This window comes from Pleurodeles waltl, chromosome 3_1, assembly GCF_031143425.1.
Source record: "Pleurodeles waltl isolate 20211129_DDA chromosome 3_1, aPleWal1.hap1.20221129, whole genome shotgun sequence".
NCBI classification, from domain to species: domain Eukaryota; kingdom Metazoa; phylum Chordata; class Amphibia; order Caudata; family Salamandridae; genus Pleurodeles; species Pleurodeles waltl.
The window spans coordinates 707,361,223-707,385,913 of NC_090440.1; the positions used below are offsets into that span (position 1 = coordinate 707,361,223).

General features: G+C 45.4%; 1 protein-coding gene across 3 annotated transcripts in view; it reads left to right on the forward strand.

Annotated features, from left to right (window-relative positions):
- The window catches only part of MACF1 (microtubule actin crosslinking factor 1), a 1,225,213-nt gene that overhangs the window by 443,296 nt on the left and 757,226 nt on the right, over window positions 1–24,691 (forward strand). For all 3 annotated transcript variants that reach the window (XM_069223412.1, XM_069223414.1, XM_069223413.1), the window contains 2 exons: window positions 7,901–8,036; window positions 12,091–21,567. In XM_069223412.1, coding sequence (XP_069079513.1) covers window positions 7,901–8,036; window positions 12,091–21,567 — 9,613 coding nt within the window. The remainder of the gene's footprint in view (window positions 1–7,900; window positions 8,037–12,090; window positions 21,568–24,691) is intronic.

Here is a 24,691-nt window from a genome sequence, read left to right on the forward strand (position 1 = left end):
AACTCTTGAGGACAGTTTCAGATGACTAGGATGAGGAGGATGAATTTTCTCCTCTGTACTATGAGGAATGTTGGTATAAGTGTCCAGGGCACTACTATCCTGTAGTTTAACTTCACATTGAGGAGAGTCTCTCTTTTGTTATGGTCCTGAGGTGGGTTGCAAAGATCCTTGACCAACCGCTCTCTCTAGGAGGTCAAAAATAACGTCCTGACTGAGGTCCAGCAGCCTGACTAGGCACCTACTGAACTTATCTTGCATTCAAATGGGCTTTAACGGATACCCTGTTAGGCAGTTGCCCGAAACCGTGCTCTGGTCCCCCAGTCAACAGACAGGTAGCTCTTTGCCACAGACAGTCACTGGGTGGTCCTGACTTTTTAACATGTCTTATGCCAGAGATCCTGGTGGTCAAGGCATCGACCAGCTGTCAGCCCTAAAGTCTTTTTCAGGACTTTCCCTGGCTATAAGTCTACGCAAATGGAAACTTTTGGCAGGTACACATTTTCATTGGCTAGTTTTGCTTTGAAGTCAGTGTCAGCTGCCTCCTAGGATGCTACAGCCATGCTTTATGAGGATGTGTAAGGAAATGCTACCTTGGCATGGTTACCCCCTGACTTTTTGCCTTTTGCTGATGCCAGTTATGATAGAAAGTGTGCTGGGACCCTGCTAACCAGGCCCCAGCACCAGTTTTCTTTCCCTAAACTGTACCTGTGCTTCCACAATTGGCAAAGCCCTGGCACTCAGATAAGTCCCTTGTAAATGGTACCCCTGGTACCAAGGGCCCTGATGCCAGGGAATGTCTCTAAGGGCTGCAGCATGTACAACATTACACTGCCTGTGGAATAAGTAAGTCACCCCTCTAGCAGGCCTTACAGCCCTAAGGCCGGGTCCACTATACCACAGGTGAGGGCATATGTGCATGAGCACTATGCCCCTACAGCGTCTAGGCAAAACCTTAGACATTGTAAGTGCAGGGTAGCCATAAAGAGTATATTTTCTGGGAGTTTGTCAAATATGAACTTCACAGTTCCATAAAGGCTACGCTGAAAACTGTGAAGTTTGGTATCAAACTTCTCAGCACAATAAATGCACACTGATGCCAGTGTGGAATTTTTTGTGCAATGTACCCAGAGGGCATTTTAGAGATGCCCCCTGAATAGCAGTCCAACTCCTAGTGCTAGGCTGACCAGTTTCTGCCAGCCTGCCACAACCAGACGACTTGCTGGCCACATGGGGAGAGTGCCTTTGTCACTCTGTGGCCAGGAACAAAGCCTGCACTGAGTGGAGGTGCTCCTCACCTCCCCCTGCAGGAACTGCAACACCTGGCGGTGTTACAGCACCCTAGGGCATCCCAGCTAGTGGAGAGGCCCGCCCCTCTGGCCACTGCCCCCACTTTTGGCGGCAAGGCTGGAGGAGATAATGAGAAAAACAAGGAGGAGTCACCCACCAGTCAGGACAGCCCCTAAGGTGTCCTGAGCTGAGGTGACCCCTACCTTTAGAAATCCTCCATCTTAAGTTTGGAGGATTCCCCCAACAGGATTATGGATGTGCCCCCTCCCCTCAGGGAGGAGGTACAAAGAGGGTGTAGCCACCCTCCAGGACAGTAGCCATTGGCTACTGCCCCCCAGACCTAAACACAACCCTAAAGTTAGTATTTAGGGGCACACCAGAACCCTGGAAATCACATTCCTGCAACCTGAAACAAGGACTGCTGACCTGAAAGCCCTGCAGAGACGACGGAGACGACAACTGCTTTGACCCCAGCCCTACCGGCCTGTCTCCTGACTTGAAGAAAACTGCAACAGCGACTCATCCAACAGGGACCAGCGACCTCTGAAGCCTCAGGGGACTGCCCTGAACCACAGGGAGAACTTCCAGGCGACTGCGACCTCGTGAGTAGCCTGAGACGACCCCCCTGGACCTCCACAGCGACTCATGCAGAGAGAATCCAGAGGCTCCCCCTGACCGCGACTGCCTGTAACAAGGAACCCGACGTCTGGACCAAGCACTGCACCTGCAGCCCCCAGGACCAGAAGGAACCGAACTTCAGTGCAGGAGTGACCACCAGGCGACCCTCTGCCTAGCCCAGTCGGTGGCTGGCCAAAGAAGCCCCCCTGTGCCCCCCGGGTCCCTCCATTGATTCCTACTACCAACCCAACGCCTGCTTTGCACACTGCACCCGGCTGCCCCTGTGCTGCTGAGGGTGTGTTTTGTGTGCCTACTTGCGTCCCCCCCCAGTGCTCTACAAACCCCCCCTGGTCTGCCCTCCGAGAACGCAGGTACTTACCTACTGGCAGACTGGAACCGGAGCACCCCTGTTCTTCATAGGCGCCTATGTGTTTTGGGCTCCTCTTTGACCTCTGCACCTGACCGGCCCAGTGCTACTGGTGTGGTAACTTTGGGGTTGCCTTGAACCCCCAATGGTGGGCTGCCTATGCCCAGGAACTTAGAGTTGTAAGTGCCTTACTTACCTGACAAACTAACCATTACTTAACTTCCCCAGGAACTGTTGATTTTTGCACTGTGTCCACTTTTAAAATAGCTTATTGACATTTTTACTAAAACTGTGTATGCTATTGCTCCAATTCAAAGTTCCTAACTTACCTGTGTGGAGTACCTTGCATTTTATGTATTTACTTCAAATCTTGAACTTGTGGTTCTAAATTAAATTAAGAACATATATTTTTCTATATAAAAACTATTGGCCTGGCGTGTGTTTCTCATTTATTGCCTGTGTGTGTACAACAAATGTTTAACTCTACCATCTGATAAAGCTACTGCTTGACCGCAGTACTACAAAATAGAGCATTAGAATTATCTACTTTTGCCACTATCTTACCTCTAAGGGGAACCCTTGGACTCTGTGCACCTATCTCTTACTTTGAGATAGTATATGCAGAGCCAACTTCTCACAGGATGCTTTTAGTCAAATCTTCTCAGCAGTTCCAGAGGACCTATGGGTGTGTTTAGCCCAAACCATACATGACAGGTGGAATGCAGTAACATTCTTTCTAAGGTCTGGCCTCAAAACAACTGACTGCTCGGGGCAAGCAGTGGGCACCAGTACGGTGCTATGCCTGGATTAGGTCTGGCAGGTTCTCTGGGGATGCCTAGGCATCTTTAATAGGCATGCCATTTGATAGTGCTCTCATTTTTTTATGAGAAAGAGGACTCAACCATGGAATACTTTAAGGAAAGTCATGAAACAGAGCCTTCTCTGGGGCTGCCTGCCCCTACCTGATTATTTTCACAGCAGTTTCGCCCATTTCATGGTTACACAAGGGTTTTCTCATGTCCCATCACCAGACCCTGCTGCTGACACAGCAGCCTGCTCAGTCATTTCGTGGCCAAGACCCCTTCACCCAAAGATAACATTCTGGGCATTAATGGCAATGTGCAGATTAGCCCCCCACTCCTCCGGCAACCACAACCAGAAAACCACTTTAGTGTTCCTTTTTGACACGCACCACATCCACTCTGTAGGAGGCAGGATGACATTCCCTCCAAGGGTGGTAAGACCACTTCGGATGAATGGGTCCTGAACTTGTCAAGAGGGCCTACAGCCCCTCATTCTTTTCTGCTCTGCTACTCCTACCACCCCCATCAGTGCAGCTAATGGAGAAATTCATGTCCATCTTGCAGCAGGAATTGCAAGCTCCTTTGGGTAAAGCAACCGTAGAGGGGGTTCCGACTTGAAACTGAGCTTTCTAGGAAGCTGGCTATCTGTGTAGTGTACCAATGTAAGGGACACTATGCACATAGTCCAGATGACCCTTATTGGTTTACAAGGGTTAAAAGTAATAATCCCAAATGCTCTCTCTTGTGGTAGCACGGGCGAGCAGTTTTGGCGTATCAGAGGGTAGTTAGATGCATTTGTTGAACACACAGTCAATAAATGAGAGACACACGCAAGAAGAATCTCAAGACCAATTTTAGAAAAATATAGATACTTTTTGTATTACGTTTCAACACCAGAAAAATTTCAAAGAAGGGAAGTACTCTTGAGGTACATCGTTTTGCAAATAAATAAGAAGACAAAAAAAGTACTTTTTGCAATAGTGTCTTTGCCGACAGTTCTCAGGTGTCCCCTGTAGACAATACAGTTTTACCTGCCTGGGGCGTCTGGGTGCAGTGGTGCTGGTTTAGTCTGGGTGACTAGCACACTGCACGGTTGATGATGAGAGGGGCCACCTAGAAAAGGGCTGCAAAGGGGGATTTGGGGACAAGCCCATGAGCTCTCTCCAGGGGGCTCGGTCGGTGTGGGTCCTTGAAGCAAGGGAACACAGTCATTTGTTGGGGGCCCGGGCATGGGAGCTCTGGTGCTGCATTTTGTGGTCATTGGGTGTTCCTACGTCAAGGCACCCATGATTCTTAGGTGGACTGGCAAGAAAGGGACAGAACAGGACAACTGGACCACTCTCGATAAGGTCCTCTGCATTGCTGACATCCCTCGACGGCTGGTCCTTGGTTTCAGCTTTGGAGTCCGAATTGGACTTCAAACAAGTGTTGGTTGCTTCAAGGGGCCTCGTACCCGGGTTAGTAGTGCAGTTCGGCTCCAGTAGGTCCTTGGGTTTTCTCACTTGGTGGGAAGACTGGGATGGTCCTGCTGGAGCTTGGTGTTCTCCTCCTAAGCAGCTACTGGGGTGTACCCAATGGTCAGCAGACTGGTGAACCAGACATTGTGTTTCGTACCTGCAAGGTGCAGGGGAGGGGCTCCTCCACTCCAAAGACGATGCTGACGAATTGGTGAAGTGCCGAAGGCTCTCCGAGACTTTTGGAGGCAGCACAGTTGGAGGACCAGTCAGGTTCTCGCGATTGTCAGTACAGGGGCAGGTAGGCAGGCAGGGTTTTGCACCATAGTCGAGCAGCAGTCCACAGTTCTCTCCTCTTTGGGTCTTCTTGTTCCTTCTTCTTTTGTCAGACAAATCTTTTCTTCTGGTGTCAGGGGGCCACCTAAATACTCAATTTAAGGTTGTTTCAGGGAGTGTAGAGTACTAGCCAATGGTCTGCTTACCCTTGGGATGACTACCCCCCGTTTATGACCACCTCTTGTGGGGGAGTGGGCATAACCATGTCCCAGAGTTACTGAATCTGCCAACACCAAGATGTCAGATTTCTAAATGTTGTGTCCATATCAGGCAGCACACCTTAGGGGTGGGATGGACCTGAGGGGTGAACACACCTCTCCAAATACTAAATCACTAAATTTCCCACCTGTTCTGCCTTGGGCAGGGGGGCCGGCATCTCTCCATTGAGTGAAGCCATAGCTGCATTCTTGGGGCATTGTGCTTCTTTGAAGCCCCCAGCCTTGGAATGCAGATTTGCAGGTCATCCTGTTGGGAGGGGTGTGTAAACACCTGTCTCAGAGCAGGCTTTGTTTCTGACCGTCCAAGAGCAAATGCTCTCGCCCTTAGGGGGTCAGAATCGTGTCTGGTGGTGGCAGGGTATCTAAAGCTAGTCATTCCACACACTGGTAGTTGGCAGGTTTTCAGGGGGAACCTCTAAGGTGCCCTCTGGGTGCATGTATTAATAAATCCATTACTGGCATCAGTGAGGGTTTATTTATATGAGATGTCTAATACCAAACATTCCTAGTTTCAGTGAAGCCATCATGTATGCGAGGAACTCGTATTGACAAGTGTCCAGCACTTGTACTTGAAATGGCTTCCCTGTTCACTCACTATGTCTATAAATCGGCAGAAACAAAGCAGGGGCATATCTGCTCAGGCAGATATTTCCTAACATGCAATATAATGCACTCTGCTTTAGGGCTGTAAGGCATACTGTAAGGTTGACTTGCATGTTTTGCACACAGTGTTAGGGGACATGGCACACAGGCCATGTGCCATGTTGTATTTTCCCTTTTCGCTGCATCAGGACACAAGCCTGCAATGGCAGTCGACTTGTGCTAGGTGAGGGGTCCCTAGGTGTGGCACAATACATGCTGCAGTACTTGGGGACCCTCTTTGGTACCCATACCCTAGGTACCAGGGGTACCATTTACTAGGGACTTAGAGGGGTGCCAAGGATATTGCCAATTGGGGAACTATTGCACAGTTTTAGGGAAAGAGATCTGGCACTAGGGACCTGTTTAGTAGGAACCCAGTGCACATTCAGTCAAAATTGTATCATGTACCAGGCAGAAAGTGGGGGTGACCGTGTCAGGAAGGGGCACTTTCCTACACTAATGGACTTGGGAGGCCATCTGGGAAAAATGGAGATAAGAGGAAATCTGGTCCCTAGTGGAAATCTGCCTTCACATTAATTTGCTGAAGCTGTGAAAATGGGTAACTCACCAGTGCATTTCTCAGGTCCTGAGCCACATGATGACATCTCTAAACTCAGTTGCTGATGCCGAGCAGATCACCAGTGCCTTTACACCAGATGGTGGCACAGGCATTTTCCAGCAGTGGGAAGACCCCTGGACTAATCTTTTGGACACTCTCATCGGAACAGAAAGGGATCTCTTCCTTGTTTCCTGCAGCAATTGCAACCAAGCCACTCTGATTCCTCCCTCTGATGCTCATGTCCAGGTCCTGGTAGGGGTCATCATACTGTTGTATCTTCCTATCTGGCCAATAGTTACCTCAGACCTGTGGGTAGTGCTGATCATTCAACTTGGTTGCTCTCTCCCTTATGTGTCCACTATCACTGCTGTCCCTCCCACCTTGGGCCAAGCTTCAGCAGACCATGCCTCCATTGTTGCTCAGGAGGTTTGTCACCGTTTGCCAAACATGCCATTGAGAGAGTTGCAGAAGCTGAGAAATGCAGGTGGTGTTGCTCCCATTGCCCTTTAGTGCCCAAAAGAAGATGGAGGGCTGAGGCGGATATGAGACCCTCAGTTCCTAAACCCCTTTCTTCAGTAGTCCAAGTTCAAGAGTTGAGATATTCAGTTCTTGAACACCTTCCTTCTGTAGAACAAGATGAATACGTTGACTTTTGCTTTGGATCCCAGAGCTTCCTTGGACTTGCAGGACATGTGTTTTCATGTAGGAAACCTTAAGTCCCACAGACGCTTCCTTTGGTTTGTGGTGGTGTTGAAATACTTTCGGTTTACCATCCTACCCTTCTGCCTCACCTTGGCCCTCTGGTTTTTACTAAGATGAAGAGGGTGGTCACAGTCCAACATCACAGGGCATGAATGCACAGATTCCCGTTCCTTAATGACTGGCTTCGAAAGTGTGTTCCCGGCAGCCAGTCACATTCCACCTTAGGAAATCCATCTCCCTGCTGTCCTCCATTGGATTTTCAATCAACAAACTTAAATTATGTCTGCAGTCAACACAGAAGATTCCCTTCATAAAGTCCACTCTGGCCACTGTGTCTTTCAAGGCATTTCAGCCCTCTCAGTGGGTCTGGGACATTGAAGTTATGATTCCTATGTGTGGGTTCACTCTTGTTTTTCACCATGGACAGTTCTGAGACTCCTTGGCATTCTGGTGTTGTGCATCCTTTTCCTTCCTTGTGCTCATTGGCACATGCAGGCTTTGCAGTGGAACCTCAACCTGCAGTGGGCTCGGGACTGGGGTTGACTCTCATACACCATCCCTATCTCAGACGAGGTGGACCAAGACCTTCAGTGGTGGTTGACAGAGGCCAAACGTACCCTGTGGCATGCCGTTTTCCCTACCCTACCCAGAACTCACAGTAGTGATGGATACATCATCTCTGCAGGTGGGGTGGTCACCTGGATGAGGTGTAGTATTCTATATTAAAAAGAGCACCACCAGACATTAGCAACCAAAATGGAGAATAGTAGTTGGTGATTGTCTGCCCTTTTCTTTCTCTCTCGTTCTGTCTCTCACTTTTATTAGCTGGGAGGTGGGTAATATGTTTTTATGAGCATATTTTGAGAGGTGATAATTGACCTACAAATCCATACTAATGTGGACTTTTTCACCAGGCTCTCGGCTCAGGAGAAGGAAGACATCCAGTCACAGTTAACCTCTCTTGAGGACACATACAACCAGCTGCGTAGTGATTCCGCTGTGCAACTCCAGCAGCTCCAAGGACAGCTGGTCAGGGAGGCTGAGCAGAAGGTAAAGATGTTTCCTATCCGATTGCCACCTGTACTACTCTCTAAGACATGATAGTTATGGACAAATTACCTCTTGTGTGAATATCACCTCTTGCTTCACTGTGCCCCATGCAGTCTCTCTCCTCCTTTGGTATATCTGTTTTCCAGTCAGAGGAAATACCACATGATCCATATCTGCCCGTGTGCTACATGCAGGATTTGCCCACTATAACTTTATTTTTGCCTGGATACGCCATTCAATGATCGTAGCCCAGTATCCTGTTTCTTCCAGGTCTTCCGTACAGTGGCCACACTTGATGAATCACCACCTCTTGTCCTTTTAGCCAGTAGAGTCACTCTTACCTGTCACATCCACTTATTTTTTTACTTTTGCTCTATGGCCCTGTAACGACTTCCTCACTTTACTGCTTAATCTGAACCACTCCAGCATAATATGTGTAATTCAAATTAATCCCAAACACACAGGTGCAAAGATTGTGCAATTTAATTTTGTGCTCGTTCTTGTGGGTAGACCACATCAGATGGCCTGTGGATTATCTGTGCTAAATGTCATTGTGGTTTTGTGTGCACATTTGTGTTGTATTCATCAGTTTGTGTTGATTTGCATTTTGCACATTGAGGTCTCAGCTAGGAAGTACCCCTCTCACTTAGTGGTCCTAAGGCTCCTCATTAGAGGTTCTTCGTGCTGTATATTTGCCTTTATTCTTTGTGGGAATGGAGAAAAAATCTTTACCTTTTGCTGTCAGGGAATGAGAAGTACTCTCCACCTGATGGCACCTGTGGGCCCATCAGGTGGCTTTGAAGGCTTTTCTCCCCATGATGCCTGTGTTTTAACTCAGATGTAAACACCAAAGTAGGCATCCCAGTGTTTCTGAATGTACAGGGTTTTCTCTGTGTTGATAATTCTGATACATACTTATTAACATAGCTTCCCCTTTTATAGAAATATTCCTAGGCATCACATTGGATGCCAAAACCACTATCTCATTATTGGGCCCCAGTTTGCACCAGATTTGTTCTGTTTGCAGATTGGTCAAGGTGTTATTAGGGTTTTTCCCTGATTGACTTTTTTCTCTCATTCTTTCTGATCAACTCAGAAAGTGCAGAATACTGATGTTATTAACAGGCTCCTATGATTGATGAATGAGGATTATACTCTCCCTACGGTTTTGTTAGTGAAATTGCCAGGGATCAGAGCACCTTCTGCTAGGGGAAGTGATTGCATTTCTACACTGATCAGAGTAGTGAGATTTCAGATATCTGCACAACTGCTCCCTGAAATCTCTCCATTAATTTATAAAGCAGTTGCTTGTTGGCCTTGTATGTGCTGGAATGAAGCTATTTTAGTTGTGATGTGCAGTGTTGTTTTTTCCAGGTCTCCTCATTTTTTGTGCTCTGAGACCCACCGTTGATGGTGCTTTCTTCTGAGGGAGCCTTTTTGTACATGGGCCACTTTGTGGCAAGAAGTGTCCATTAGAGGAACTAGTCACTTACTTTCAGTAATGTTTTTCTGAAGGATTTTTTTATCTTCCTGTAGGTTCACAATCAACTGCCATTTGTACTTATGGGTGTTTCTTTCTGTAATCAATTTTCCAAATTTGATTCTTCCAAACTTGGTTGTTTCCAATTCTCTTCTCCAGAGCAGGGACATAAGCTGGTCTTAACATGAGCTTCTGTTGAACTTAATGCATGAGCTGTCGCATGTACTGATGTAGTGACAGCTGTACAACTGAAGTTACTTAGACACATCCTTATGCCCATTAATTTTCCGCAGAGTGGGGAGATTTCAATAGATGAGAAATCTGTGCTAAAATTATTATCAAAGGTAAGTAATTTCAATTTGTGCCTTGAGGTCATGTCTCTTAATTTGGGGATCCTTGGAGGTTTTCCTTAGCATTCCGGCTTATAACATAGGCTGATACCTCATTGTGCAAAAGGCTTACTTGTCAAGTGTTTAACCGCTGCTTCAAACAAGCAAAAGTGTATTAAATGAATAAAAATGAAATGACCAAGACTAGTAGGGGCACTGAGCATGGTGTGTGGGGTTCGGCAAAGTCCAATTGTCTCAAAACACATTAACTGACATCTTTGCTTGCGAGTGGAACTAACCCATCCGAGTTTACATTTGATGGGCTTTGTGCCCCAAAGACCTAAAGGGACCAGCAGGAAGCGTGTGGGTATCTGTGCAAAGAACAAGTCGCATGCTGGATGCTAACACCAAGCTTACACTGTGTGTGTCATTCAGCGAGCTGCTCCTACGGGCTCTCTTGTCTCTAAGTGCAGCAGGCAGCGCCTCCTGAGTGGTAAGTAGAAGCCTTTGATGTTTTCTTTTGTGTAAGCTTTTCCTTCTCTTCCTTGGGGGGTGTAGGTTAGAACGTCTGCATCCCTTTGTTCAGTGTCCCCTTTTCACCCTTTTTGTTTAGTACTTGAATGTTTTTCGATGGTGCATGCTCACACTAACCTCATGCTGGCTACTTTCCTTAATTTTTCTGCAGCTCGTTTGTGTTTGTGTTTGTGATTATTTCAGCTCATTGAGACATCCATTATTGTTTCCTAGATCAATTGCTTCTGTCTCTGCCTGCACTGTAGTCTATACTTTTATCGGATCATTCCCATTGTAGGCCTTGTAAAAATGAGTGGATTAGCACCATGAGAAGGCCTGACAAGTGGTTAATATTTCAGCACCTTCTGACAGGATGTGTTGCCTATGTAGATTGTCATATGTACTGAAGAGATCATCAGGTAGGATAAGTTGTGAAATTTATTGGAAAACACCTCACATGAGATGGATTGCCTGATTTATATTTTGAAGCCTTCACATTGAGGATGAGTTGAGTGATTTCCTAAGGCTTGCCTGCAGTTAGGATATGTTGTGACACCCAACAGGCAGGCCAAGGTGTCAGATCCCCGGTTAAGGCCTGTAGTGTGACCCAGAGGAATATTTTGCAGTTAGGTGCGGTGGGGATACCAATGGGGAGGCCCTGCTGTAAGCATAACTTTTAAAAGCTAAGCTAAGGCCCTAAAATTAGCAATGGGTTTGTTATTGTTTTTTCTTCATACTCTCTCTTTATGACTCAGAACTTTTATGATGGCATCTGCCATTGTTACCCAAAGTATGGTAATCCAGGAAGCTCTAACCTCACATCCTGGTTTGACTCTGAATTTTTGTGACATTGACAGAAAGGCCCTGCATTTAAGATATGTGGTGAAACAGATATAAAATTGCTACAGGTTTTGTAACTCATGAGAAGGTCTTGGAGAAAGCTTGTGATTTTCATGCAAAGGGACTGTGGTTAGGGAAGATTATGTGACCCACAGAGAAGGCTTGACAGTTAAGTTGTGTGACACCAACAGGAATGTCCTACCACAAGGCTACATTTTGAGCTACCAATGCCCTGTAATTAGAATATGATCTGACACTGATGTAAAAGGGTCAAAAATTAAGATATGTTGTGACACTGAGAAAAGGTGGCTCTGGTGTTAGGACAGGTTACTGAGCTAGCGGACGTTTTTCATGTAACTGAATTCATTGTTAAATTGATACATAAAGAGACAAACTACTTTTTGCTCTCTGGTGATAGTTTATCATGATGACTTGACTTGGCAGTAGAGTTAGAGGACTCTTGCAAAGGGATTCTAGCTGACTCCCAGGGGACTAGAGTTTGTTGCCGTCATTTTGCACTATTAGTAGATTTGTCCCTCTGTGTTTGTTGTCTCAGCTGCTGCTTGCTGCTTTGCATTCTTTGTTGAGGGTGCTGGTCATAACGTGCTCCAGCCAAAGCATTACACAGTGCCTCATGCTGGCAAGTTGAGGTGGCGGATTCTGTGCTTAGTTGAAAATATGTTGATACATTTTCTATCCCCTTTATCCTGATGGTTTGGGTTCTTTGAGGTGTACTTTTAATTCTTTGGTGCAGTCTTTGCTGTGGTTCTTGCATGCCCTGGGCAGTATTGGCAAGCCTGAGATCAGCTTTCTGCACTTGGATTGAAGTTCTGTTAATGCATTGTTCTCTTTTTTTGTTTGTGATTGAGTGTCCTTCTGTTTGCTTTCACAGAGAATACAGACGATTGCTGGGGTAATTGATCTTGGCACTATGGAGATATTTCCCATCTTCAGGGCCATGCAGAAAGGACTCCTTGACCATGATACAGGACTTGTGCTTTTGGAGGCCCAGCTTGCTGTGTCTGGCCTGGTCATCCCAGAGGATGAAGTGACACTCACACTGGAGCAAGCCCTTTCTCAGAAGGTTATTGACCACAGGACATTCCAACATCTGCAGGAACTGAGACATGCCATTGGTCTGCTTGACGAATTGAGTTCCCAGAACCAACTGCTCCTTCCAGCTGTCAGAGCAATTCAGGAGCAGAGAATAAGGGAGAGTGTTGTACTAGACATCTTGGAGTACCATCTGGCAGCTGGAGGGCTCAAGATCCCTTCTCATAGTAACCGTTTGAGCTTAGAGGAGGCATTTCAACAAGGCCACATCACTGCCCGTTTATGCTCTTCACTGGAAGCCCGACAAAAGGGGTCAAAGAATCTAATTGACCCAAACACAGCACAAAAAGTCAGCCTAAAGGATCTGATACAGCAGTGTGTCACACACCAGGAAAGCGGCCAGAGGCTGCTGCCAGTCAAACAGCTGGGAGGAGGGATAGTGTGTCTGAGGTCTGGAAGGAAGGTTAGCATTTTCCGTGCTGTTCAGGAGGGGCTAATAGATCGCCAGGTTACTGTGAGACTGCTGGAGGCCCAGCTTTTTGCCGGTGGGATTGTGGATCCCAGAGGTGGGCACAGGCTAACTGTGGATGAGGCATTGCACCATCACCTGATAGACCACGATTTAGCATGTGCAATCTTGAGTCACCAGCTCCAAGGTGGGGGCATAGTAGACCCATTTACAGGGCAGAGACTTACACTTGATGAAGCCATACAGAAGGATTTAGTTGCACCTGAAGTTGCTCTGATGATGCTGGAGTTCCTCTGTTCCTTCAGTGGTCTTTTATGGCCGGAATCAGGCGAAATTCTTGCTGTTTTGGATGCCCTCCAGCAAGATGTCCTATCACCTGAGTTATCTCATAAAATTCTTAATGCTAGACACTCTGTTCAGGGTCTTTATCTAGCAGAAACTGCAGAGGTCATATCTTGGCAGACTGCAGTTGAGTCTGGGATTCTTGAGAGAGATGTTGCCAAAAAATTGGAATCAATGGTCTTCCCTGATGTGATGCCCAACTTGAATAGTGCTGACTCACAAGCCTTAATTTCTGGTGGCCTTGGTTTACAGCGATTTGAAGTTGTTTCTAGGACTGAACACAGTGAGAGGCACGTAGCCGGTGAAGCTGAATGGCTGATCGCGCATTTGGGAAGACACAGCTACATCAACATTCACAGCGGACAGAGAGTACTTCTGGACCATGTGGAGCTGAATGAGGTTGTGCAAACATTTACCCAGACATACCAGAATGGATCCGTAAGTGACCATGTAGACTTTAGTAGGGATCATTTGTCTTGTCTTGATGAACTGAAGGCCAAGAAGCAAGACTGTGTTCAGTGTCCTGACAGCCTGCATCTTCCTGCACACCTGGCACAGCAATGTGAACAAGGTTTGCCTTTGAAAGAGGAACATGGAGGAAAACACTCAAAAAACGATGCCAATATCCCCACATTTAAGCCAATGCAAATTAATGGTTCAAGTTGGTTAGATGGAGAGAAAATCCTTAATCATGGGTGTGACAAAAGTCTCACTAGATTAGGTGAAAATATTGAGAACACTAAGAATGCTCTCTCTCCACTTCAATCCAGAAGACCAACTGCTAGTTTGACTGAAGCTGATGAACTTCACCCTGTGCTTCAGGATGACTTGTTTAAGATGAAGCCTGAGAATGTGGTGAACCAGTTATTAGAGAACTCTATGGATCCTGATGCTCAAGTGAGTGAGGCCCTATGTTCAAAAGACAGTTTGTACGCAGTGCAAGCCGAGGTGGTGGAGATTGGAGTGGGGGGAGTAAAACAACTGTACGAGAAAGTCTTAAAAATGTCTGAAAATCTGAGTAACTCTTCCAAAAGGTGTGAAAATCAGAGCATTGTTGACCTGGAAGTGACAGTAGCAGACTTTGGGACATGTATGAAGTCTGGAGTTGAGAAAGAAATAGTAAAAGGGAAAGATCAGGACAGCAGAATGAAGGAGGAAGTTCAGATGAGCAAGGAAGATCAGAGGATGAAAGATAAGTTCACACCCGAGGAAAGCACATTGAAGGTCAGGAAAAAGGATCTGAAAATGAAAGATGGTGATCAAGAGTGCAGAATTAAGGCTGAAGCTAAGGAGAGCAAGAGAGACCAGCAGAGCAAAATTAAGGCTCGAGTCAAGGAATCTAGAGTGAGGATGGCAGACGAGAGCAGAGTGAAAGAGGTGAACCAGGAAAGTAGTTTAAATGAGGGAGGCCAGCAGACAGAATTACCTGAGAGAGAGCTTAAGAAACAAATAAAAGATGAAGATGGGGAAAGCAGGATGATCAAAGAAGCCCATAAAACTAGATCAAAGGAGAGAGACCAAGAAGGCAGAGTAAAGGCTGGAGACCAGGAGAGTCAAGCGAAGAAGGTAGACAGAACAAATAGGGTAAAGGAGTATGACCAGGAGAGCAGAGAAGGGGTGCGAGATCTGCAAACTCAAGTGACGGAGGGAGACCTTAAAAACAGAATAAAGAAGGGAGCTCAGGAAAGCATTATTGTCGAAGGAAACTCTGGAAACAAGATAAAGGAGGGAGCCCATCATCCTAAAGTAAAGAAGGGAGACCTTACCAATAGAGTAAAGGTAGTAGTGCTGGAGAGTGAAGTGATAGATGGAGAACATAGAAGCACAATGAAGGAGGGAGACCAGGAGTGCACACTGAAGGCCGAAGGAAAAGAGAGCAAAGGAGACCAGGAGAGGGTTTTAAAGGCTGTAGGTGAAGAAAGCAAAGCAAAGGTGTCAGAACATATTAAAGAAAAGGCAGAACACCAGGCGAGCAGTGTGAAGGCTGAGAACAGTTGTTTGGAGTCTTTAGACTCTGTAAGCAGTGGACAACAATGGAGCAGTGTGAAGACTAGAGACCAGCTAATAAAAGTTAAACAGGGATGTGAGAAGATCAAAATAGAACAGGAAGACTTGGGGAACCAAGAATTGGTGGAAGATCAGGCAGTCAAATTGAAGGAAGACATTGAGCGGAGCAGAGTGAAAGCGAAGGAGCATAATACCACTGAAGACCGAGAGAGAAAAATGAAGGCCAGAGGCAGAGAGGGCAAAATGAAGAACAATGATCAGGAAAGCAGTTTGAAGGCTGAGGACAGAGAAAGTAAGGGACATCAAGGGAGACTTGTGAATGGCAAAGGTGACTATAGAAGAGTGAAAGCAGGGGACAAGCAGATCAGAGTAAAGACTGAAGGCCAGGAGACCAAACTTAAGGCAGGAAGCCATGACAGCAAAGTGCAGGTAGAGGAACAGGGGATCAGACTGAAGCTCAAAGAAAAGGGAAGCAAATCTCATGTGGATGAAAAAGGGAGCAGAGTGAATGTGGCACAGCAGGAAAGCAAAAGTAACCGAATGAGCAGATTGAATGGAGCAGATCAGGAAGTCAGAGTTAAGACAGAAGAGAATGTGTGCATAGTGAAGGCAGAAGGCAAAGAGAGCGAAGCAGACCAGGGAAGAAATGTGGATTTGGGAAATCTAGAAAGCAGATTGAAGGTGGAAGATGAAGGGAGTAGAGTGAAGTCTGGAGCTCAGTTATCCAGACTTAAGGAGGGGGCTGAAAGGAGCAAAGTGAAGGTACAACCAAAGGTAGAACACCATGAATGCTTAATGAAAGCAGTGGATCAAGAAAGCATAGTGAAAGCGGAAGAGAAAGAGAGCAGAGTGGAGTCTGGCGAGCAAGAGGGGGTCAATGTGCAAGAGGAGAGCAGTGTGAAGGCTGGAGAAAAGGGGAGCAAGGAAGGCCAGTGGACAACAGTGAAGGGAGGAAATCAAGAAACTAGAGTGGAGACAGGAATGGAAGGGAGAATAGGGAAGATGAAAGAGAATACCTTAGATGAGGGGGAAGATCTGGAACATGAGGTGGTTGTTAAATGTGAAAGTAAAGTGAAATTCCAAGACCGAGAAATGTCGATGAAGACTACAGCACAAATGGGCAGAGTGAAACTGGAAAACCATGAAAGCCAGAACCTTTTGAAAATAGAAAGTCAGTTGACAGCAGGAAACCTCTTACCTGAACTAGTCACCAACCTTCCAGAATCTGAGAAAACCAGGTTAGTTGTCGAGTATGATAATGAAGCGTGTAACTCTGTGGAAGTATCTTCCAAGTTTTTGAGTGACTGTTCAGAGGGGAAAGATGCCAATCTAAGGATGCTGTCAGCCCAGTCCCAGCACAGAGGTGTTGTTGATGAACCTGGACAGACTCTTATGAACGAAGCACTGGCACATGGTGTGGTGCCAGGGCACACTGCTCTCAAACTTCTGGGAAAACAAAGCATGTTTGGGGGTTTCTTCGACTCTCACACAGGGGAGTCCCTCACTATCGAGGAGGTGATTGAGGAAGGTGTGATGGATGAGAAGCTCATGCAGAAAGTCCTCATGTCTGACAAAGCTGTCTCAGGCATTTGGGATCCATGCAGCAACACGGTCTTATCAGTCAAGGACGCTGCAGATGCAGGCCTTCTGGATACAGAAACTGCTACAAGAATATTAGAGGGCCAGGTGGTCACAGGAGGAATAATCGACCTGAAAAGAAACAAACGACTCTCTGTCACTTTAGCTTCTAATCTAGGCCTAGTTGATCCGTCCAGTGAAGAAGAACTTTATAAACTGGAGAAAGCCTCGAAAGGTAAAAATACAGAAGAAGCAGTCTTGGAAAAGCTAATTGGATTACAGATGCAGACACATGGCATCCGAGATCCAAAAACCAAGGAGCCTTTGACTATTCTACATTTGGTGGAAAAGGGGCTTCTAAGCAGACAAGCAGCACTCTGTGTCCTTATCAGACAAATAGCGGAGGGTGGCATTGTTCATCCCCCTTCTGGAGTGAGGCTTTCTGTGGCAAACGCCCTGGAATGTGGGCTTATCAACCAAGAACTATCACAAGAACTTGTGGAAGCAGAGAGTATATGTCATCATCGGTATGTCCATCCTGATACCGCGGAACAGATTTCTCTTGATAAGGCAGTGTCCTTGGGATTGGTCAGCGCACAGCATGTTTCGGCCATTCAGGAGCTCCAGTCACAGACTGGAGTGATCTTGGATCCTGCATCTGACCAACGGTTAACTCTTTTCCAAGCATGTGAGCAAGGATTGTTATCGAAGATGGCAGTGCAGGCAGCAGTGAGCTCCTCAGATGCCGGGAAAGGGATCATTGATCCAGAGACTTGTACCATCCTTCCTTATGCAGAAGTTGTAAAGAAATGCAAAATTGACCTGGATTCTGGGCAAAGGTATTTCGAGGTATCTGCCAGTGGAGCTGTTAAGGATGCAGTTTCTTGTGAATCTGTTCCTCTAGCGGAGGCAGTGAAAGTTGGGAAGGTGGACTTAAAGCCCGCCCTCAGGTTGCTGCAGGCACAGGCTGATACAGGGGGCATATTTCAAGCTAACACTGGCAAAAGGCTTTCTTTGTTATCTGCCTTAAAACAGGGATTTGTTGATGAGGAAATGATCAAGGTTGTTGCTGCAAAACAACTGCGTAGTGGTGGAATTGTTGATCCTGAGAGTGGAAAAAGGGTCTCCCTAACCCAGGCAGTTGCATCAGATTTAATTAGTGGAAATTTAGTGACTTCCATCACTGATTTCTTGTATCAAGGAGATGATGTTGATTCCTATGTGAGGACTCGAGGAGTAGATGAACACATTCCACAGGGAATAGTTAGCGCACAGGGGCAGCAGGGGACGGTAGCAGGGAGCACATATACTCTGAGCTCCAGTCAATACAGCAAAGTAGACCTCAAACAAGACCAGCATGCGGAAGGCACCTCATCCATAGCTGAGTCACAAGATATTTTTGATTCTACGGAAACCCTTGCTCCAAAGTCATCTGCTAAAAGTCAATTACCCAAAATCCAATTATTAATGGGCCACCCTTCGAAAGATAATATGGTGCCTCTGCAGATGGGAATTGAAAACAGCCATTACTCAAGGGACACACTGCTGTCAACTGAAGGAACATTATTGCTGAGCCAAGATGTGCCAAAGGTCCCTGTTCATGAAGACAAAGATAAGAATGTACTGTTGCTGCCGTCTGAAAGTAGGCCACCTCTTCCTGATATGCCATCATCTGTGGCTAGTGATCTCTCACAGGAAGTTAAAATATCACTATTAGGGGAAGATACAATTGTTGCGCACAAAGAATTCCCTGAACTTCCTACAGATAGTCAGAAAGCTTTACATTTATATGAACAGATGGAAACACAAATAAAAATAAACGATGAGCTTAAAGGCGATATTTCTTCTCTCCCAACACACAATGGAATGAAAGCAGAGAATGAAGAAGAACAGAAAAAAAAGATGCAGTTGCAAAAGTGTATTCAGAAAGAACATACAGTGCAAAACATTGGTTCTGGTACAGAGACACCAGAGTCAAATGCTGAACTTCAAGGACACAGTGACACTTCTGTAAAGAGAAAGAATCCAGAGGTTTTACAAAAATTATCACCTGGTATAATCGGTCTGTCTTCATCTTCTGAGCAGATGCCTTTTCCCGTGGAAAAAACACCCATAGACAGGGTGCTTGATCTTCCAGAGAAATCCACATTTGGGGAGGCAGTGCTGCAGTCAAAAGAAATTCCCCTCAACAGTGTACCTCAGTCAGACAAGATGTTGCCTACAGAGAAATGTTCCCACATACATAAGATACCAACCATGCAGAAAGAGTTTAACACAGAGGATCAGTGTACAGGACAGCCCCAACAATCGGGTAAACACTCTATAAAGTATCCCCAACATAGAGAGAAATCCTCAACAGCAAAGCCTCTCAAAGAGCTACTGACATCTGCTAAAGGAAAACAGCCCCATGACAGTGATAAGGCCTTAATGAAAAAATTGCCTGAGCTATTGAGTACAAGTTCTTCAGAAAAGCTGTCCCAGCTACAGGAGAAACAAACTCAAAGTCATTCGCAACAGCAGAAGGCACCCTCAAAAGCAAAACAACTTAAACAGCCAGATAAAGCTTCTCCTGTAAAACACTCCATGAAACTGAAGTCATCTACTAACAAACAGCTGTTACAAGAAGAAATGTCATCACAAAAAGAGTCCAGATTTTCAGATAACCTTTCTTCTAATCTACCACCACAATTAGAAGACAATTTAGCAGAACAACTTAATGAGCCCCGTTCTGAGAAACGTGCAGCAGATAAACATACTAAAAGAGAGAAAGAGCCAGAGAAATCCTCAAAAGGGAAAACTTACCAGCAGCTAGACACAATGCCAGCAGAAAAACGACCCCAACAAGAAGTGAAATACTCGATGGAGAAACAGCCAGATAAATCATCAAAATTGCAAAAGCATGCAAAACCAAAAGCATTAACAACAGAAAAGCAGGCAAACGAAAAGCCTTCAACTGGGAAACAGTCCCAGATATCAGTGAAATGCTCAACAGAAAAGCTGAACCAACAGCATTCAATAGCCACAACAGTAAACCAACCTCAACAAATGGATACATCTTCATCAAAGCACCATTTCCAAGAAGCAGAGAAAAAACATGATGAGGTAATTCAGCTAACCCCAAAAGAATCTCCACAAGATGCAGAGAATGGCAACACAGAAACAGAAATCAAACAAAAGAAATCCACTTCAGAAAAACGGAGGCAGCCACCAGAGAAGCTTTCTCTGGACAGAAAATCTCAGCAACCATGGATTTCTCCTGATAAAGCAGAATTGTCTTTAGAAAATCAGTCCCAGCATCAGTTGGAGCAGCTGTCAAACCAAATTAAACATCAAGTTAAAAATAAATCAAGGACAAACAAGCCAGATTCCTCTGTTGAAAAACTGTCTCAAGATTCAGATATATTGTCTACTCCACAGCAGTCACAAGTTAAGTACGTTGGAAAACAATCCGAACAGTTATTGGATTTACACGTAGGAAAACACACACAAGAAGTTGAAAAAGCCCTATTGGAAAGAAAAACACAAAAAAGTGATAAACAGGTCAAGTTCTCCACCAAGCAACCAGCAAGGGCATCCCCAGTAGACCATACTTCACCACTCCAAGACCAGTTCCAGGAAGCAAACAAAATCTCTGTGGTAAGCCAAAATAAACAACTTGAAGAATCCTCATTAGATCTACAAGAACGCCAAATTGAAGACTCTTCATTGGACAGATGGGCTGAACAGGTTAACAACTCTTCACTGGAAAGACACGCCCAACAACTTGAGAATTCTTCATTTGACAAGCAAAGCCCACAACATGAAGGGTTTTCGCTGGAAAAGCAAATTCAGCAATTCATGGATACTTCCTTGGACAAACAAACACAGCAACTCATAGGATTGCCGTTAGACAAGGAATTCCCACAGACCAAGAAACCATTAACTGAAAAAATGGGGCAACGGTTGGAGGAGGCCTTCTCAATTATGAGAAAAGCTGAACAAGTGGGAGTATCACCTGTTGGAAAACAAAACGACCAGCTTGGGGAATCACTCACTGAAAAAGATAATCATCAACAAACATCAGCAGAAAAATTGCAACTTGAGAAAACAGTTCGAGAAAAAATGTCTGACGAGTCAATGAAATGTACTCCACAGAGAGGGCTTCCAATCGAGGATGCAGAGAAACAACACTTGAAATATGGCCAAAAGTGTTTCCAGCCTTACATGGGAAAGCAACCTTCTCATCTAAATAAATCATCTCGGGACAAGCAACCAGAAGAATCTGGCCAGGGCACGCATCTTCAGCAAATAAAAAACTCATTCAAAGATCAACATCTCAAAGAACTACGAGAGACATCCAGTGACAAAGTACTTCAACAACCAGAGCAACCATCTAAGAACAAACCTCCTAACAAAACAGACATCTTTTCGAAGAGCAAACTACCTCAAGTTGAAAAATTATTCTCAGACAATCCACCTCAACATCAACAGCCAGTTGTAATCTCGGACGATAAACCACCCAAGCAGCTATTGAATTTGTCATTAGGTAATCAACCTCAGGAGCCAGGGAACGGTTCCGAAGACAAACAACCTAAAAAAACAGATGAATCCACAAGAGACAGACCACTCCCAGTGCTGGAAAATGTATTGTGTAATAATAATCAAAAGCATTTGTTTTGTGAAGAGGCATTAACCAAAACCTTCAGAGAAGATATGATCTCAAGTGTGGAAGAGCCAAGCTCCGTTTGCTCCTGGGAGTTGCATTCTAGTGCACAGGGTCAGAAAGATTCTGTTGAGAGACCACTTTCTTCTAGTGTTGAGATGGTTTCCTCTGTACCTGAAGATGACTTGAGATATCACCAGCATTCTTCCTTCGCTGCAGCAGGAGTGGCTGAAAGACAACCCCAAGGCATGGCCTGCAAGCTGGAGACTGCTTCTCAGGTGAGTGGATGGATTTCAGTACTTATATTGAGCTCGTCAAATGTGGGTTGTATTGTGGGGCTGTGCTGAGGGTGTTTTGATGGATATTTCTATCCTAAGATTTGTCACATTTTGAATCCTCCCAAGCTGGACCCAAAAGCTAATAATAGCTGCCCAATGTTGCCAGGAAGTGGCGCATGCCTCCAGCCACTGCTCTGGATCTTTCTCCTGATATTTCATCAAAGAGCCATATTAGACTGTACTGTGTGCTGAAGTAATTTTTTTTTCTTTTCTGTGCCATTGAACATGCATACCGAACGCTACTTTTCGTGTTTACCTAGACCCCTTTTAAAAGATTTCTTGGTGCGTGTTAAGTCATGCGACCCCCTAATGTGCCAGGCTTTAAGGGTTGTCTCACTTATCTCAATCCTTGGTTATCATGACCTGTTTGTTGTGGCTTGTATTCAGAGACAACTCCAGCTCCAGTGCAAAATGTAGACTTAGGCACTCCAAGGCCATCTCAAAGAGTGTGAAGCTAAACTTAACAAGGATCAGGCCTGCAAATGGCTAGATTGTTCCACTATAGATTTTCTTCAGCAGGTAAGCCATCTAAAAGGGAGCATTCCAAAGAGAAGTCATCCCACATGAAGCACATGACATATTACAAATAAGAGTCCTCTCCCAGGTGTCTCTTCTGTTCAAGGAACAGGTTTGAAATTTTGCAGCATCATTCTCTGGCCACATCGTCTTAGGAGCCAGTACCTGTCATGCAGAAACTGCACCCTGAGGTTCTTCATGATTGACTGTCCCATAGCAGGTGATAGAATTTACACAGGTCATTCTTCAAAGCTTACAGTCTACTCTGCCTCCCTTTGGTGTGTCTTCAGATTCTCATATTAATCCCCCTTGAGCAGCTTCTGCCTTGACAACCGTTAATCCCATTTGGAGCCTACCCATTGCAGCTTCAGCACAGCAGGCAACTGCTGAAGGACTTTCTGATAGCCATGGCACTGACGCTGTGCTTAGTGCAAGCCGTACTGAACATCCTGCCTTTAAAACGCCTTTGTTTTAACCTGGGCAGAGGGAGAAAGTTTTGAGGATGACCCCTTGTGCTAGCTTCTGCTGTTGTGTACAGTGGCTCATCAGCTTTGGATGGATCAGATTCTGTCATCCTGATAGCCACTGTTGAGTGTCAGACTGAGGATGATAATAGTGAAGCCGATTACCTCTGTACTGTGTGGATTTTGGCTTCTCTACTGACTTCAAAATGGTAGTGGGTTGGACACCTCTAATGAACTTCTGAATTGTTCCCTCTGGCCTTCCTACTGCGAAGTTTTCCTCTTTCATAGAGGTTATGTGCTAAAGTGCCAGAAATACCTCTTCCTTTTAGAGTAAAAAACTAAATTGTTGACCATAATGCTGTGGCCTAACTTTACTTCCTCTGAGCTTCTTATACCTTTATTCTGGGAGAGAGTTATAATTGCAGGTTCCTTACCTTAGAATATTGCCCAGGTGTCAGACTGGATCCGGAAAATCTTGAGCAGTACCTTTGTGTGCTGGTAGTTGTAACAGACGGCTCCATGTTGAAGTCATCCAGTGCGGATGTGACATGTGAGGTGCCTATATAAGTGCCACAGCCAAGCACGGATATCAATTTCTTTTGTGACATATTTCGATGTGGAGCCACTAATATCCGTCACAAGTGTGCTGGATCTAAGAGCAAAAAGAACAGATGATGGACGGAATGCTGAACAATGCAAACATTCACCCCCAGTCACAGACCTGAGTTTAATCCATCGTTTTTTTGGCTCATCACGCCACCCCAGTTTGGACCCAGTTGTTGTGTAGCCATTTTAGCTATAGCCCCATGAACATTATTTTAACACACTAGACCCTGCGCTGTGCACTCTAATCTAGATATATTTATTCAGCTTTATTTCATTATTTTTTCAATAGCCACTTTTACAGTCTTATGTTATTTTCTGTTTATCTAACAGTTTTTGCCTAGGCCACCACTCTGTTCTCAAACAAAACATTCTTGCTCTCTTTGTGCTTCTTTCAAGGCTACAGCAAGATAGGTTGCCGATGAACGTGGTATAAGTTTAGTCTCCAATATTCGTAGAAAACACACATCTTTACGCAGGGACATTTTCTTAGAACATCAGCTGTTTTATTATAAAAACACCTCCTTGTCCCTTACACGTTAGAGGGAGATTCCAGCCAGAGAACCACAACCGTATGCTGATTGCCTAATGCTTCGCCACAGCTGTTATGCAGATTTCAGACCTTTGCTCAGTAATGGGGGATGATGTCTTCCCAGGGGAACTTGAAGGGCAGAATCAGAGCTTAACACTGTGTGCTCTGTCATAGCCTAGGTACGAATTAGGCTATTGACTGTAGTGACAATATGGTAGCGTTATTCTTATGCTTCACTCTCCTTGTCACAATTTTAATATTGTCATGCTGTGTCGTCCTGGTTATTGCAGCTCACGCTTTGCTATCAAAGATGCAGTCGCTTCATTAAAATCATTATTGAAACACATACTGCCTCTGTTTGTCATTGTATATATGAGACTAATGTAACTGAGAGAAACGGATGAGACCTGAGTGACCACAGCTTCCCTGAAAAACCAATTATGTTTGCGCTCGGCTGCCCAGTCATCCGTGCCCTCAGGTAGAGATGAGGCACTGCTAGGTAGCCAGAGCAAAACCCGGATTAGAGCGACAGGTGTCACCTGCAGGGGGTTAGACCTAGTCTCTCACACTGCGGGCGATTCTGCCATTCAAAATCCAGTAGTCTCATTAGAATAATGAGAGCCTACACGACACAGTCATTTACAAATCAGCCTTGATCCTGCTCCCCTTAGGAACAGTCCAGCCCAAACTGCAAGGCCTGGTCCTCCCTAGACCGGGACAAGGATCCTGCAATTTGCTTCGGAGTATCCCCACTCATCAGCCAGGCTAGCTTGAACCCAGTGACACAGTGAGCACAGGACCCATGTCTGGGCATACCCTTCACACTTAGAGCAACAAAAGCAAAAAGAACCAATGATGGACGGAATGTTGAACAATGCAAACATTCACCCCAAATCGCAGATCTGGGTTTCATCCATTGTGTTTTTTTTTTTTTATTGATCACCACTCC